Below are 17,878 nucleotides of genomic sequence, written 5' to 3' on the forward strand. Positions count from 1 at the left end.
TGATGCCTCAGTCCAAATTTTGCCGGGGGACTTCTGGTCTTCGTGCCAGTGCCAGCTGGGGTTTGATGCAAACAGCCCCAGTTATACTGGCTGTGTCTCATCCTTTTCCATGCACTTGTAAAGTGTCTGCCCCCATCATCTTGGTGAGCTCCCTGTAGGTACCAAGCTGTTGTTAGAGCCTCTGAAGCCTTTCCTTCCCAGGCAAGCAAGGCTGTGTGGCTGGGAAGTGGGAGCTGAGTTTGTATCACATCCTACACCTCCCGCAAGCTCTTAGCAGTGAATTTGCAAACACACTGCGGCATCACTGCAAACACAGTGGCATCACAAACTGCAGCAATGTTTCCAGAAAACTTTAATACACACACAGCTGTAAGTGGATATTATTTAAGATCATCATTAGACACAGAGGAGGCAAAGGAGGCAACTGGTGTGCAAACAACTTCTCCAAGGAGAAGATCTACATTTCTGCACTTGTCTGTATTTATATGAATGTGTGCATGTGGTGCAAATAGCTGTAACTGCAGGACAGGAACCTAAAGAAATGCCTACTCGCTCAAGGGTATCACTCAGTTTATTAAATTTAGGTGGTATTTGTTTCCAGGCAGAAAGATACACTTCTAGTAGTTTCCAGTTATCAAGTTTTTTTTAGACACTTCATGAGCAGCTTCTGATATGTTACCTTGACAGCTGTATTTAACCACTACTGAAAAGGACAGAGCTGAAGTACAAACCTTTCTGCTGCACCAGTTCAGCATCAAGCACATGCTTGAGACCAAACATTCACATCACTTCTTGCTGTGAGCCCTGCCAACAGCTGCACTGGTGTAAGGCCATGGCTGTAATTACCACAATACTTCGTAATGATCAATATCAAGGGCATTTCTGATTCCTTATACTGTTATACCACTTCTTTCTGTGCTTCTACATGAGAAAGAGAACATTTAGCATCCTTGTTTTGATGACTCAAGCCAGGCTCACCTTGTTCCCACAAACAGACATCTATACATCCAACCCAGCAGCTGCTCCTCTGGAAGATACGGGGCTGGATGCAGGCAAACCTCTGCTGCCAACACTGGCATCAGCCCATTAGAAACTTGTGGCTGAAACACCATTTCATTGCTTGGACTCCTGACCTGCCCTTTATCTGTGCTTTAATGAGGGAAAAAGAAAGAAAACACCAAACTCAGCTTAAACGGAGAAGAAATAACTGCCCTGTTATCTAGGTTTGTCTCCAGCCTTTTTATTTATACAAGGATTCAAAGAACATATTTCAACTTTAGATAAACAGTGCAAGAGAGTTACAAGTACCTTGGTAACAGAAAGAAATAGATAATTGTCCAGCTATGCCGTTAAGTGAAATAATTCTTACTTCTGCAGGTAGAAATGCATCTGTTTAAAGCAAAGATGGACTTCAGATATTCTGCTATACCTTAGCCCCTACCAAGCCCACCAGAAAACAACAGGCAGCTTGTCATTTGTAAATGAGAAGTAGCTGTGCTCTCAAAGCCTTTTGAGACCCTTGCCCTTAGTTAAAACATACATGTTATGGCACAAAGAGCAGGCTGAAAGACAGAGACACTTGGAAATCCACTATTTCTGGTTCTCCCCTTCCCAGGGACGTTGTTTTTGTTAATATTTTTTCCTAGAGCACTACCCCTGTCAAGCATGAGGCCTTTTCACACCAGAACACCACAAATCACTATCTCGATAGCATCAGAGCAGATGTTTCTCCCCAGACAGACCTGTTCCCCAGGGCTCCCCTCATCTAGCCAACCCAAGCAGCCACCAGCCAGGGGCTGGGGAGGTGTGTCACAGCATTTTCAAGCAGGTCATAGACCAGGAAATGTCATTTATAAGCACTGAAAGGCCCCAGGCTCTGTGTCAGCCTGAGAACAGGTTTGGGGCTTCTCTGGACCTGGGCTGATTTCAGCTTGTTGAGCCACACCAGTGGTTGTTTAGTCATCAGTAACTATGGTTTCCTTTAGGTTTGCTTTTAGTTTAGAGTGATATCGAGTTGATATCCTGGGGGACTCGGCCAGTGGGCTCCCTGGGGAAGATACCATGGTCAAATGCAGCCCCAGGTCATTTAATGGCAGCAGCTCGGGGAAACCACTTCAGGGCAACAAAGAGAAGAGAAAAACTGAATAACCAGGAACCAACAAAAAGCAGGAGCACAGATGGACTGTGTGAAAAGGTAGAAAAATAAATCCAAGGGGGCCCAGGGTCAAGGAGGGAGGAAGCGTCACCACCACCGTCATGTCCCTCCTGGCAAAGAGGGGCTGAGCCCCTGGCACTGCCCTCGCCTGCCTGCTGGTCTCATCCCAGCTCGGCTCCCTGAGGATAGGAGGGGTCACCCTCAGGGCCTGGAGGGATGTGGAAGTGGGAGCTCAACCCAGCCTTGGAGGAAAGACATCAGGAAGGGCTTCTCCTGTGTAACTGGTTTAACAGTTTCTTTGAGGTTTTGCTGTATTAATTGGGACTATCAGGTTTTATTCTTGTAACAGAACCACTAGTTTGGGCTATTAAATTGTTAAAAGATTAAGCGGACAATCAGTAAATTCTTGGCTTTACATTTAAGGTGTGAAGGGGCCCATAAGAAGCTTTTGAGGATAAAAAGGCGGATAGTAAACACTAACTGCACAGAAATGGAAGTGACAGGGACTTTCCTTTCAGGTCTCCTTCTGCATCCATATGTTAGACTGACTTCAGCATCCATATGTTAGAACTCCAACTGAACCACGTTTTGAAGAGGGTACAATGGTTTGATGTCCCCTCCCTCCTCTTAATTTTGCTTTGGATGTAAAGTTTCTGCAGGACTGGTTGTGGGGATTTCTGCAACTGGAGGTTAAATTTGTATTGGCAATTCTAGTAAAAAAAAAAATTCAAAAAAAAGTTACTGCTCTTCAGAGCAGTAAAGTCATGTGAACTTGTCATATGTCTAGAAGTAAATAAACCTGTACAAATCCATGACTTGCATTTATCCTCTCCAGGGTTCTGATCGGTCTAGTGGCATTGTCTGTCCTTCAGCCAACGTCCAGCATTCTGGCAGTCATTTTGGACACACTACAAGATCAGGTAGGATTTTACCTTACAAGAAGGGCAGGACAAGGCAGAAAGGATGCCCAGTCAGTGACACTAGTCACAGAGACTTGGAGAGGCCAGTCAAAGCTGGCCTAAAATCTCTGCCTAGTTTGAGGCACCCTCAGTCCCATCACTGGGCCCCAGGGAGGGCAGGCGAAGAGCTCCCTCTGCCCCACCTGCAGTGCTGGCTTTTGGCATTACCTTCCTCATGTTCTCATCTCCCCTTAAATTGCACATTCTAGAAACTGCTAATGTTAAAAATGTTTTTTTTCCCCTCTTCTTAGGAAATGGGCAACCCCAAATCCCATTATGTTTGCTCAGGCCAAAGGCAAGTCTCCTCTGGCAGGACAGAGGAAAAATGCTCAAATGCTGTGCAGACCAGTAAAGCAGGAGACAGACCCAGCTCTGCCCTCCCCCTTGCCTCAGTACAAACACAACTGAAACTCAAACCCAATCCCTGGGTGTGCTCTTGGCCCAACCAGTCAGTGACAGTGTTGGATCTAACATCTGCTAAACCTATGCCTCCAGCCAACAGTGGCTGCCCTTGTCAGGCACAGAAGCCTCCGGAAGCCCCAAAGCACAGCCCTACAAGCACAGACACTCCTACAGCTACGTGGGGACATTTATATCGTTCACCCACCACCTCCAGTCTCCAAACCTGGCACAGAGCCCACCCCACCAGGCATTTTGGGGTTAGGGCAGCAGCCTGTGTGACCCAGAGGCTGGTGTGTGCTGGGAGGGGGCAGCAAAGGGTGAGCCTGGTCCTCCCCTGAGCCAAAACAGAGCTGCCAGTGGGTGCCTGACCCACTGTCTCAGCCCATCCCTGCAGTGGTTAGAGGAGGTGTGTTGATGATGGGGAAGCAACAGGGAAATTCATTAAAAACCTACAATGCAACTAGAACAAACACCAAAGGAAAACAAACAAAATGTATCCCATCCTCACATCCCCTCTGGTAGGTGCTGCTTTGAGGCAGACCCCTGGGTAGGGACACTGTCCAGTGCTGATCACCACCAGCCCCTCTATGCCCTAAGGCAGCTGCCTGGGGGCCACAACCAGTGCCAAAGTTCCAGTTAGTAAAAAGCTCCATGTCTTTCTTATTACCAAGAAAAAACAAATGGATTCCTGTTCATGGTTGGGGCCAGAGAAGGAGGAGGCAGCACAACTGCCTGTTGCACAGAGAATCCCACTGCGCATATTTTCATCTCTCTGTTACCTACCACGGTACTGCACTGCAGGTAAAAATTGGACCATTGTTACTTGGGTAAAAAATGGCTTTCCAACTAGCATGCAAAGGAAAAGTACCCCAAACCCCAACCCCTAACACTCATTCCCAGTCACTTAGATGTAGGAGACCTACATTTCAAATTGTCACCAGCTTTGAGCTCTAGTCAAGAAACCCACTTGTGACCTTTCCAAAAAAAAAGGGAGTTCTGTGTTTTTGGGTCCAACAGCCACTGACAAACTGTGTCAGTTCAACCCACCAGACCTGCTTGTGCTCCTACATACGCTGCTGGAAGTGAAGGGCCATCTCTGCCCACTTAGGAAGCACAAAGAACTGGAAAGAGCCCCTGAATGCAGCATGTAAGCGGCGCTGAGGATCCCAGTCTCTCCGCGGGAGGAGCCGGCTTTGCCCCGTGGCACCATCGCGCTGTCGGCAGCACCGCTCCGGCCACTGTCTGGGGAACAAGGTCAGGGCAATTGCATATTCCACTGGAGGCAGCAGGAGAGCTGCCCTTGTAGGGGCTGGCCAACTTCCCCCAGAGCCCTCTCTGCAAAGGCTTGTTTCGGCCCCAAAAGCCAGTTTGTGGCAATAACAAAAGTAAAACAATGAGGTACAGAAAGAAGGGCCCAGCATTGGGGAAGACCAAGAAAGAAGAAAACAGCTTGAGCACTGCCAGAAATAGCAAACAACTGAAACCTTTTGAAACCTTTTTCTCCTCCCTCTTTTCTTTTTCCTGTTGTGTTGTTTTGTTGGTTTTTTGTTTTTTGTTGGTTTTTTTGCCAAGGTGAATTAAATATGTCCTTTGGTTGTTGGTTGGTTGGTTGGTTTTGGCAAAGTGAAGCCCTCAGCCGCAGTCTGTTTCCTGGCCGTGCCAGTGAGTTACCGCCACAAGTGCTGTGGGGCGATGACAGCCACCGAGAGGAGGAGGAGGAGGGAGGCAGAAGGCAAAGATCTGCTGCTGGCCCCACTGACGCCGTGTCCAGACTGCTTAGGAATAGCGTGTGTTTCTGGCTGCCTGGTGCTGGGGCTCTTAGAAAGTCTTTTGCCGCAGACATCGTCAGGACAGCTGTCCCCGCTCCCGGAGCCGCTCATGTCGTCACCTGCACAGAGACAAACACGGGCTGAGTCCCAACTGCCTTCTTACCCTGGGACACGTCCCTGCAACCCCAGGGAGCTCTGCCCACCAGCCCTGCCCCGGCCACCTCCTCCTCTCTGCATTCTGCATCTCCCACTGTGGGACACAAGCCCATATCTGACCTCCAGCTGACTTTAACCAGCCGCTGCTGCAGCAGCTGGAAACCTATGGAGCAGACAGGAGCCCCTTAAAGAGTGCTGGGCTGGCACTGGAGAGAGTTCCTCAGGTTTCAGTAAGGCACTGGGAGCAGCACAGCCTCCAACCACCCCAGAGCAAGTTGGCTGCACTCGAGCAGCCCCTCAGCTGCTCCAAGCCAAAAGCCAGGTTGCCGCAGCGCCTTCTCTGCCCCCCGGGCCCGAGAGCAGTGTCTGCATGGACAGTTGTGGAGGCTGCAGGACTGTGCTTGGGCCCTCTCGCCTGCGGGGACCTCTCCCGTTCTGCTACACTCACTCGTGTCTTGGAAATCCACATCATTCCCGATGTTGGCGTTGCCCAGCCGGTTTGTCATGATCTTTAGCTGCATGATTTGCTGCCGGATGGTCATGTCTGGCTTGGTGATGTCCACCTCCACCTCTGGGTTGTTGATCTGGTTAGCTAAGCCATCCCCCATCACTTCAGGCAGGTAACTGGGAAGGAAGAAGACAGGTTTAGATGATTCCCTCTCAGCTCACCTCACCTGTCCCTGTCACAGACACCGGTGACAATCCAGCCTCTATAAGCCCAAGAGAAGCTAAGTCAGTGGGTTGTGGAACATCCTCTGTAGGGTGGTGTTTGCTGAGAGGCAGCCACAGATGGCCAAAACCATGCTGCCATGGCCAGACCCCAGCAGAGCCTCAGGCTCATCCTGAGGCCATCTCAGCTTGCAGGAGGTGGCTGATGGCCTTGCAGCATCCCGGCTTAGGGCGGGATTTCCTACAGGAAAGGCTGAGGTGTTGCTCTCAGGCTGGTACCCGTGGACCCACAGTGACACTCCCCTGTGGAAAATCTCTAGGAGGCTGAGGAGCATCTTCATCCTTGCCTGGTTAAACCTGTGGGGATTGACACCCAGCCCAGTTCCACCAGACAGGCCTCCAGAAAAGCTTCAGTTATCTGGGAGCTGTCAAGCTAACCCTGGCCCTCCTGCAGATCTGTGACCCTGTTGGCAGAGCTAAGGTGTTGGGTCTGGGCTGGCAGAGCCTAGCCCAGAAAGTTCATGGAGAGAAGTGGAGAAAGACGCAGGTCCAGCAGTTGCCCATCTCCTCTCAGACATCCTTTAACCTCAGCCAGGGTGGGAACTGTTTCTGCAGTTGTTTGATGTCACCTAGGTGCCTTTTCTCATGAGGAAACAGCGTTTTGGAGCAGGTATGGATAGAGAGACACGTATGCAATTCCCCGCAGCAGCTCTGGAGTTTGTGAGCTAAATCCAGCTCTGCTGCCTTCTGAGTGCATGTGGAATTGCAAAACTGCTTCAGTAGTAGAAAATTACACAGTTATTTCATGGCAAATGCATTTCAGTGCTTAATCCTCTGACACACAGCAAAATGGCACCAGGCCTGACATTCCCAGGTACCAGTTTTTCAGGAAACACAACACTTCTATGGACAGGGACAGACTGCTCACTCTAAACAAGTGGGGCTGGCTGTGATGATGTGTAAGTGCTTTTTATCAAACCCTCCCTCTCACTCCAGAATGGTGCTATCCTGGCACCTCAGCCCACTCCATACCTGCCCTTGGTCATCCCGTTCCAACACTTGTCATCTGATGCTGAGCTGGCCATTACTTTTTTGCTGCACAGGCTGCTGGGCAGGGTGATCCAGTACGTCTTGAGAGCTGTCAGATTCCCTTTGGCATCTAAAACCTGTAAGCAAAGGGGATGCTCAGGGCCAGGAGACCTCTAGGGCACCCCAGGCCTGAGGAAAGGACAAGGATTCTGCCTATTTTTTTTTTGTTTGTTTTACCATCACAAAGTCTGTTTTTATGAAAACAAGGATGTGTCATCAACCTTCCCCTAAAGACCAATCGTCAACCCAAGCACCCAAGGCTAAAGGTTACATGCCAAGGACTGTTCTGGTACCACAAGATTAACCAGGAGGAGACCATCTTCTGGGCCATGAGGGAAATGCTTAGAAGCTCCTTGGTGAGAGCCAGCAGGGCTCTGCTGGGTAGGACAGATGGGTGTCTGCGTGTGAGGAGCCTCTCACCTGTGGGACCATGGCAAATCCCACAGCTTGCCATCCACAGAACCCAAACTCTGCATGAAGAAGGACCTCTGACCCCAGTATCCAGGTTGGACTGAGGTTGAACTACACCAATGGATAGGAGCCTCTCCAAATAAGCGTGGCCCCAAATCCCTGGGAAACTGGTTATCAGCAACACAGACCCCACCCTGTGCAGAGGTAAGAAGATCAGGTCTGCTTAGCTCACACCCTCACTGGATGATCTCAGCTTGACTCGTGATTGAGTAGCCTAGGTATCTGACCTGCCCTGCAGGACCCACAGGGGAGTGATCTCCTCCCAAGGGACATCACACACCAGCACTCCTGTCCTGGTCACTGGCAGAATGGAGCTCTGGAGACAAACTCACCAGCATCTCCAGTGCTTGTGCAGAGGATTTGGCCTCCAATGTGACTTTTCCCCGTCTTTTCTTGTCCTCGCTGCTGGAGCCTTTTGTGCTGATTTTGGGATTTCCACAGCCCTGGAATACCTGAAAAACAAATCAAACTCTCTATCCCATGTTTTGATGCTATTTTTTTAACTATTTAACACTCTAGAATTATGGGTGGCTTTTTCCTGTTCTTAAGTATATTCATCTTTCCTACCTGCAAGATCTCACAGATTCTGGCTTGGTTTCTGGTGCCAGATGTGTTTTCAGCACATTGTAACTTGTTTTGGTTACCCTATCAAGCAAAATGTTCACTAACACATGTTTTTGGATGAGTCATCAATGTTGATATTAAATTATTTATAGCAATTTTATATCTTCTTCTTATGATTGGAAAATAAAATCTTGGGAAGAACAAGATGGGAGTTGATCACACTTGTTACACTAGTGATGTGGGCTTCATGATTGCAGAGCATGGGAGCTTCACTGATTTGGACAACAGCAGAGGTGGGACTATCCCCATGACTCCTACAATCAGCGCCTGCACTTGGGAAATTAACGCCCTCTGAGCAGGGCAGTGCAAGGACAGCAGATGTGCCACAAACCGTCAGGTTGGATGTTTCAGGGGCAAATCAGGCAATGGAACTGATTTATCCCCTATCTTTGGGTACCTCCTACCATCCTAACTACCTGCCCAGGTGGGCTTTGTAGCCAGAGGTCAGAAGAAGCATGTTGAAGGTACAAATCCTCAGACTTGGCCTCTAGGATGAGATGAAAGATGTCCTGGAAGCGCCTGTTTCTCCCAGTCTCTGCATGACCTGTCCAGTTAGTGACACCTCTGTTGCAGATCACCAGTGCTGTGCAGCTGAGCCTCATTGGTGGCAGGAGTGCTCAGCCAGCCAGGCTGAACAAAGCATCAGAGGCCAGGAGGGACTTTGAACTGTCAGTCTGGGTCAGAAAACACCAGCCTTTACAAAGAAAGCCATCTGATCTGAAAAGAGGGCTCCAAGCTTGTTGTGGTTACCAGGGTACTGTCAGAAGCTATTGATAAATGTGACTTTGCCTGGTGTCCCCTTACAGCAGAGGAGTCAGGGCTGCAGGCAGGAGCACTGCTGACACAGCTCGTGCCACCCGCTGAATGTGCTGGTGCGTGGATTCTGACAGCCATCAGCAAAGTCCTAACCTAGGCAAGCGTCCTTTCAGTGACAATGGGGCTTGTTGGTGTGTCTGAGGGACATTCAGCCTCCAAAGGCCTCTCCTGGGGTGCTCTGTCCTGGTTGAACTAGACAGATCTGATGACTCCAGCAGTTCAGCACCAAGCCAATTTGTTCATCTGTCTCCTTTGCTCTGTGCAAAATCCTGCCCTGAAAACTGCACGTGGAACATTTTCAACTTGGTTCTAACAAAATAAAACCAATTTGGTTTCACTGCTGTATCCTGTGGGCCTACTGCTGCTGTTGGCAGCAGACAACTCTTGCAGGAGGTAAAAGCCTGGGGTGGTGCCCAGGACAGTGGCTCCTGTAGCAGCTCCAGCACAGCGTGGTACCAAGGTGATCCTCTTGCCATCCCAAGGGCTTCAGGTGAGCAACACAAGTTACTGTTGGACAAAACATGTCTCCTGCAGACTGAGGTGATCAATAGTCTCCTGCACGATGAGAGCAAATAGGTGTTTGCTGCCTCTGATCGCTCCTGCTGCCTGAAATCCATGAGAGAGCCACAGGGATCAAGAGGAGGAGGCAGAGAGAGGGCTCTGTGGTGCTGTGAACACAGGGCCCAGTACCAAAAGTTTTTCTTTCCATTTTTTTCCCAGATCCCAGGAAAACCCATGACTGAAGGTGTCACCGGGTTCAAGGGCCACTTCTGGCTCTTCTCACAACTGGCAGACAGTGCCCGTGGCCCAGGCCATGTTCATGTTCAACTACCTGAAGGGAGGTTATAGCCAGGTGGGGGTTGGTCTCTTCTCCCAGGCAACCAACAACAGGACAAGGGGACATGGGCTCAAGCTCTGCCAGGGGAGGTTTAGGTTAGATGTTAGGAAGAAATTCTTTACAGAGAGTGTTATCAGGCATTGGAATGGCCTACCCAGAGAGGTGGTGGATTCACCATCCCTAGAGGTTTTTAAAAAGAGATTGGACGTGGCCCTTAGTGCCATGATATAGTAATTGGAGTTGGATCAGGGGTTGGACTTGATGATCTTGGAGGTCTTTTCCAACTCAATCTATTCTATGATTCTATGATTCTATGAAGCCCTCAACTGCAGCTCAAGCCTGCTGCCCTAGGCCCTGACAGAGAAGACCCCCAGGACTGCTCTGAGACAGTCTCAAGCTCATGTGACGACAACATCTTTCACCTGATGGCTTTGCTGTGCTCAAAACAGTGCCACCAGCAAAAAATGGTCACCAGGTCACACCGAGGAGCTTTTCAAACATGTTTGGTTGCTCCAGTTGAGCACCAATTCGACTATTTTCCCCTTGGAAACATCTTTCTTATGAATGATGCCATGTTTTCCCACACCATGGATTTGCTTTCATGAGGACAGCCTCAGTCTCATCTTACAAGGGAAGAAAGAATATGGCCTTTCATGTCAGGAAAGAAACTAAACTTGTTTGCATGCTGCTGTTAGTGCTTTGATGTGTGCCAGTGAATTCCTGCTTGCCAAGCAATACTTGTAGCCCATCCCTTCTCCAAAACCCAGTTAGGACCAGTCCCGCTCCTTTCATCTGCATCTCTGCCCTAACTGTGGGATAGCTGCAGGACCTGGGGAGTGTCTGGACAAAAGGCAGAAGCCCTGGAGGGCTGCTTTTGTTCCCAAAGCTTCTCTTACCTGTAGCTACAGAGGTGATTGTGGTTAAGTGGATAAATATACCAAAAATAGAAGACAGCTTCATAATATATACTTCTTGGAAGACAGGTGAGCTTCATGAGAGTCTGTTTTGTACTCTGGACTGCCAGATTGCAACTCTGTCCCACGATACAACCTGATAGCCCAGTGTTGCCATGGCAGAACATCCCCCCGAGGCAGGTTAAAGCAGCGGCCTTCTGTCACTGGGGACTGTGCACTTGCTGTAAACACCTCAGCTCGGCCAAAAGATCTCAGGACTCTTCAGACACAGAGGCCCCTGACAGCAAATGCCACCCTGCCTCTCCCAGTCACTGCATATGCAGTCCCACATCCTGTGCCTGTACTCAAAGGAGGCTGGCTGGATATGTCAGGGAGCAATATTTGGAAACACTGAAGAAGGTTTTTGCCTAAGATGGGTGGTTTCCTATCATTAGAAGAGAGGACGTTTGCTCTCTTTCACTCTTTTATGTCCTTCAGCTCAGTCGAATAGTCAGCACAAAAAGCATTTGGTCCTGGCAGTTACACATGATGTGTCCTCAGCCAGGCCCAGGCACATGCTCTTACCTTGGCTGTGATGGAATCTTTGTTTTCTTGCAAGTTGGAAATAGCTTCAGCAATCCTCATGTGAATGGTCCCTATTACAGTGTCCACATTGTAGGGTCCGTCGATCCGATCAGCCACCACGATCAGGGAATCTGGGGAAACAAGGCATCTCATCATCACTCTGTACAAACCAAGGTAAAGATCACGCTCATGCTGGGTGGGAAAAGCTGCCAGCCCCTCAGCAGGCTGGCTGGGAGACATCTCCCCATTTTCACTACTGCACAGGTTCTCCTTTTCCTTACTTAAGTCAAGCCGCACTCTGTGACAGAGGAACAGAGGCCATCTCCTGCAAATGGTAAATGCAACCTGTATTCACCCAAAGTGATCAGCATTTCCTGGGCTGACACAGAAAGGAAAACCAGAAAACTGGTGCAGAAGTATTAAGAAACACACAGCAATACTTGTCCCACCCTCTCCTAACTCACTGCATGTCTTCAGCAAAGCACTGCAGCCAGCAAAAGGTGGGACAAATGAGGCCAATGAAGTGCCAGAGGTACTGGGTGTGGGCAATAGCTTCTATAGCAGTGGAGTGAAAAAATGAGTTAATTCTTCTCACTCTCACCTCTGGAAGGACGACAGTGACCAACAAGGAAAATATCAGTCTATAACAGCAGAGAAGCAGACCATAATGCCCACAACTAACTGGTAAACAGGACAGGCGGGTGACTGAGGGGTGCCTCTTGCTCTCAGCTCCTCTTGGAGGATTGTCCTCTTGATGTCCAGCCACTCCTGCCTGGCCTGGAAGTTCCTGCCTGGATGGCTGCTTTGGGACTGTGCTTGGCTTATAAAGAATTACCAGGCTCTGTTTACCTCCAGAGATGATTCTCAACACTCCAGTTGGGGCTGAAGCAAGGTCAGTCTATATGCAAGGGGTGACTTTTTTTGTATTCTGGGAAATAACATCTCCTGCAACACTGAAGAGCTTGCAGTTTAACTCTGCTGCCACTCAGGGACTGTGGTGTCATCTTTGAGACTATATTTCAGATAATTTTAGCCTGTACAGGCACTAATGTTGGGATACAGACGTTTCAATCAAAGGCTGCACCCAAAAATTACTAGTAAGTTATATTTGAACCACTTACTATAAAAATCTCCCTTAATTTGACCTGCCCTAATTTGTCAAACTGAAAGAGTAATTCTGTGTTTAGTGTAACAAAATCCTCCCTGCCTACACAGAAGGGCCTGGAGAGGGGTGAAGGATGGATAACACTGTGAACTGCTGCCTTTGATTCCACATTTTGCTCCTGTCCTTGATCAAATTGTAACCTCTGACACTGAAATGTACAACAGCAATTTGAAAGAAACTCCAATTTCCTCCTCACCATCACCCCTTGACAATGATGTCTCTTGGGAAGAGGAAGCCACAGTAAGTGCAAAATGCACATGGAATTGCTTTCTTGTCAATCAGGGAGAGCTGTATAGTGACCTTTCAGGAGATGTGCAGCCATCCTGCCTGCAGAGCAGTGACAGGGAACGGTTGGCTGGCTCTGGTCAGAAAGGCTAAAGCACACTGAAGTCCTGGTTAAACCCCTGGGGGAGGGAATATTCCTCCTCCTTCTTCACAGCAGCCTCCCAGTTGCTCTCATGCGGAGCCACAGTTCGTTAGGCCCAGAACAAGGTGGCAGCTGCACCTCACTGGGCAGTGCCCCGGCCTTGGTTGCTGCAGTTCCAGATCTATTTTGCAATGTCCCTTGAGAGGCAGGGGACACTCCTTGAACTCCATCGGGATTTTTATTGCTAACACCAGCACGTGCCAATCATGAGCCAGCCTGCCAGGCTGCAGCTGGGCAGTGAGCTGGCAGCCTTGCTGGCCAGGCAGTGGGTGCCAAGGTAAGGGAAAAGGCCAAGCCCAAAGTTCATCTCCTCCGGTGCTTGCCTTGCATGAGCACAGACAAACACCAAAGCTCCCTCAGGTCTCTCCATGTGTAGAGCCTGAGAGAGAAAGAGTAGCTTGCTGCGTGATGCTCTGTGGGTACAAGGAGGAGTGAGAGCTTTACGACTGCAAACAACCTCCACTGAGCCTCCAACGCTCCTGTCTTTCCTTGCCAAACACTGCCTCAGTGAGTTCAAAGGGTGCCGTGACAGACAGCTGTGCTGCAGCAGAGCAAGGCCATCTTACCCATCAGGTACTTCCACTCGGTGTTCAGATCTGCCTGGTTGGCCAGGCAGCCCTTCACAACGTTCAGGCAGTAGTTGTTGCAGGGCCTCACGCTGGACATGCCCCGGCAGTGCGGGCAGTACATCAGCTTCATGATGGCACGAGTGCACTCGTGGCTCAGGGACACCTGGGGGAGATAGATCAGAGTCAAGCACACAGGCTGGTCAGGGGGCATGTGGATGAACTCCCCCTTGCCTGGGGTGAAGGAGCTTGGTGTGCTCTGAAAGGCAGCACAGCTCCCCAAGTGTGTGGCCCTGGGAAAGCCACTTCCCCTCTCATTGCCATTCCTTCCCCTCATCTTTCCTCAGGTGTTACTCCTGTTGGACGGACAAGACCTTCAAGGCAACCAGTACCTCAGGCTGCGTTTGAACCCAGCCTTCCAGGAAAAACCTTTATGTGAGCACCAGCACCCTGTTTCCAGCCTGGTCTGGTGGCCACAAGGACAGCCCAGGCTGCCCACCAGCTGTAACCTTGACCCCTGGAGCCTCTGCAATCAGTGCACCACCATGCCCCTTCTGCAGGAAGGGTTTGTTGCCACTACCCTGTGGACACAGGCATCCCACCACAAACTGCATCTCTGGCTTCCTGGGGGGATGCACAGTGGGGCCCTGGACACAGAAAGTTCCCAGTTGGAATTTTTGGAAAGGAGAATGGTAATGGGGGAAGGCTTGCACAATTCTGAAAATAAGGGCAATTGAGAGCACTTGACAGTGGAAGTGGTTGCTCTCTGTGAGCACTCGAGGAGCCGCAGGCAGCCGGTGACATGGGCCAACACACACCGTGCCAGCAGCTCACAGGCACTGCACGTGCAGCCGGTGCTGTGCAGAGCTGACTCGGGAGGTGGCTTTGCCACCTTTAATTAAACCGCCCTGGTCCATCAAGCACAGAGCCAGTGCAGGTGCAGAGCCCAGAAAGCACAGCCACAGCCTCTGCAGCACATCCCCCCAGACCATCAGCCATGGGACAGCATCCCCCTCCACCTGCTGTGGGCAAGGGGCTGTCAGTGCACTGAGGAGTGAATAACAACCTGGCAGACCCTGCAGAGATGCTGGCAGAGCTCCATGCCTCCCCTGTCTTGTTGCTAAAGTGTCTTCTCCTTTGTGGTCTTCTTCCATCTTTGCTCAGATCCATTTGCAATTCCCTTGTCAAACTTTTAAAACCATTTACAAAAAAAAAATTAGTGTCTGCATGCAAGTCTCCCTTGGTTCCAGGTACTTGACACTCACAAGGAGCTCAGAGGGGAGAAAAGTGATGAAAGGGTCAAATTTTGACATGGAAAAATCCCTGAGCTTTGAGCTGCAGCTGCAATGCTGAAACTGCCCTGATCTCCTTATTATTTGTGAAAAATACTTTGAACGTATCCAGTTCCGAGGTACCTTTGGGATAGTGTGAACCTGCTGAGCCCAATATTAGAGGTTGCAAGAGAAAATCCCTAAGCTTCCCCTCTACTGAAACTGTCTGCACAGTAGCACCCCACTTGCAGTAAGCCTCAGGAAAACTGATGCTGGATGGTGCTGAGGCTTCATCGAGCAGCAATGTTTTAAAATAACCTTGTGAGAACCTTTTTCACGATGAGGACAAAAATTTCTAGGTCTCAGAGAGAGAACCCAAACAGAGCCTGCTTCAGGGAAGCCTTGGCAGCCAGAAGCAGGCCCTGAGATGACTCTGGATAAACGCTGTGTCCCACTGTGGCCAGAGGGGTTGAGCCTGGCAGGGATCTCTCACACATCAAAGCTTTCCTTGGCTTCCTGGACCAGCTTTCTGGCTCCTTCCTGAGACAACTCCCACAGGCAGATCCCGGTGCCCAGCTGCCATGCGGCTCAGTCACCAGGAGATGGAGGCTCCATCCTGCTGCACCGCATGGCTGCCACAAGCTTCATCCACGGGAGAAGCGGTGAAGCCACTGCGCTTCCTGCCTCAGCGATCTCAGAGGGGATGCAACAAAGCAGAGGGACAGGCAAACATCTCAGGGTTTAAATAATCATGGCTGAATAGTGACTGAAAGGCAACAGGTAAGAGCACAGGCTGTAGGTGTAGACCTTTCAAATCCAGAGCACTCACACAAAAAGCAAGAGATCCAGCTGGGAAAGGAGCTGTGACCTCCCCTTCCCCGGGCAGGGCACAGATGTACATGGATTTTACAGTGACACTCCAACACAATCACGCAGCCTGTGCAGGCCTGAACACAACTTTGCCCCTGTGTTTTACTGGCATGGCCCGTCACTGCTCATCCCATATCCAGCCATGGCCCCGGAGCACTGTAACCTCCCACCACACAGACCAGCTGCACAGCCCAGAACCTGCAGCACAGGTGAGTCGCTTGGGTGAGCCACTTTCCACAGCACTGATGGGGACAGATCATTGTCTGCACCCACATACCTCCATGGTCACACTGCACAGCCTTTTGGAGCGCAGGGAGATGAGGTGCTTTGGGTGGAAAACAGGAGTGCAGCATTGCCTGCAGGAAGCTGCCCTGAGGCAGTGCAGCCCAGCCCCCTGGGGCAGAGAGGACAGTCACCAGCAGCAAGGACACAAAGCTACTGACACCCTGCCAGAACCTGTGGGGTACACTGAGAGAGGCAAGAGACACATTTTGGCTCAGAAAAGCATCTCCAAGATGCTTAAAGTATGGTTTAAACCCAGCTCCAGGGCACTGGAGCTACACAAGGGTGACCACAGCAAGCCCATATTTCAGTGAAGCTTGTGACAGGACCAGTGGGCATTTCACAAGTACTGCTGCTTGCAGAATTCATTCTGGCCTCTGCATTTACTTTGTGTGTGTCAGAAAGGACCTTTACACCGTGAGCTCAGCACTCGCTCTCCCACTGGAGAGTGACCACGCAGGGCCACCCGTGCCTGGCCACCCTCAGAGCTGCAGAAGAGCAGCAGCCACGAGCGCCTGCTCCTTGGTGCCCACCCACTCCATCTGCCCTCTGGCATGGTGGGCGAGCATGGGCAGCTGCCAAGGCTCCCCATGGTGCAGACAGCTGCCTTCTGTCCGGCAGCCCACCTCCCTCCAACCTCTCCTCAGCTGTCAGCCAGCCACACTGCCTGTCACCAGCCACACCACCCACCACCACACCGGTGCCCAGGCAGCTACGGTGGGTTGCTGCCACTGTCTTGGGGCAGTGGGTGCAGGCAACAATGGTGCCCGAGGCTCAGGCTCAGCTCCTGAGAGTCTGGGGGGAAAAAAAAGCTGCTTCTGCAGCTCAGCAAGGAACATTTCTGGATGTCAGAGAGAGGTGTGTGTGCACTGGTAGCCTGTCACTCTTGCACGGTGGCTTTTTCTCCTGGAGGACAGTGCAGTGCCTCACTGCCTCACAGCAGGGAGCCTGGCCTCTGCTCCCTGCCCCACAGCATCTCCTCTGAAGACAAGCAGGTGAAACATCCATAATCAGCTGATACTCTGCTGAATCTAGCAGGTGCCAACTGTTCAACTTAATCTCTTGGCAGAAAGGATAAGTATTAATTTTTTGCAGGTGCATGACACCAGGCTTCATTCCCTTTCCCCAGAGAATGACTCCAACCTCTCCTGTTGGCAGAAGCACTCCTTTGGCACAGGGAGGCTGCAGAGGTGAATCAAGAACAGAGGGATTAGAGAGCAGGAAGAGGAATCTCACAGAGTGTTTTCTCCATGTTTTGCTTGGCTGGAGCTCAGTTTCTTATCGTTCCACCCAGCCCATGGACTACTGCTCCACACAGGGCACAAGGGGGTGAGGGCTTGGGGCTCCCAGAGCCCCTCCCAACCCTGATCCTGCACCATCCCTTTGAGGGACTTGCAGTATATTAAGGAACAGAGCCCTTCAAACATCTCTTAGTCCTCATGGATTAGTTTGCTGAAGTTAGCTTCCAGGTTTTTTTCGTGAATGCTGTGTCCACTCAGGGGAATACCAGCCCCTGTTAGGAGGGGCTGCGCTTCCCTCCCAGGGTACGGATACAGCAACACAAGCAGGAGAGTGCTGCAGATCCCCTGCCTGCTCACCTGTAGGGCACAACCAGCTCCACCAGTGGCACTGGGGAGAAGAGCTCCTTGGGTTGGATATGAGGGACCATGCACCTTCTCTCCATGCCAGCTCCCTCCAGAAAAATGCCCGCACAGTGGGAGCGAGGCAGTTTCTCCAGGCTGGCAGGAGGTCCAGACTGACCCCCACCTGCACACTGAGATATCTTGACTTCCTAGTGCTTTTGCTTTCACCTTTCAGTCTTCAAAAGAACCCAAAACATTATGAGTTACCCCCTGTCCAACAGCTAATGG

General features: G+C 50.6%; 1 protein-coding gene across 4 annotated transcripts in view; it reads right to left on the bottom strand.

Annotated features, from left to right (window-relative positions):
- Window positions 1–553: 553 nt before the first annotated feature.
- The window catches only part of GPC1 (glypican 1), a 202,872-nt gene continuing 185,547 nt past the window's right edge, over window positions 554–17,878 (bottom strand). For all 4 annotated transcript variants that reach the window (XM_027661853.1, XM_027661855.1, XM_027661856.1 and 1 more), the window contains exons 4-9: window positions 13,585–13,750; window positions 11,427–11,557; window positions 8,003–8,122; window positions 7,143–7,276; window positions 5,890–6,065; window positions 554–5,404 (exon numbers count right to left, since the gene is read on the bottom strand). In XM_027661853.1, the coding sequence (XP_027517654.1) occupies window positions 5,184–5,404; window positions 5,890–6,065; window positions 7,143–7,276; window positions 8,003–8,122; window positions 11,427–11,557; window positions 13,585–13,750 (948 nt within the window). In that variant the 3' untranslated portion in view covers window positions 554–5,183. The remainder of the gene's footprint in view (window positions 5,405–5,889; window positions 6,066–7,142; window positions 7,277–8,002; window positions 8,123–11,426; window positions 11,558–13,584; window positions 13,751–17,878) is intronic.

The sequence above is a fragment of the Corapipo altera genome, unplaced genomic scaffold, assembly GCF_003945725.1.
Source record: "Corapipo altera isolate COAL_440 unplaced genomic scaffold, ASM394572v1 175, whole genome shotgun sequence".
Classification (NCBI taxonomy): Eukaryota; Metazoa; Chordata; class Aves; order Passeriformes; family Pipridae; genus Corapipo; species Corapipo altera.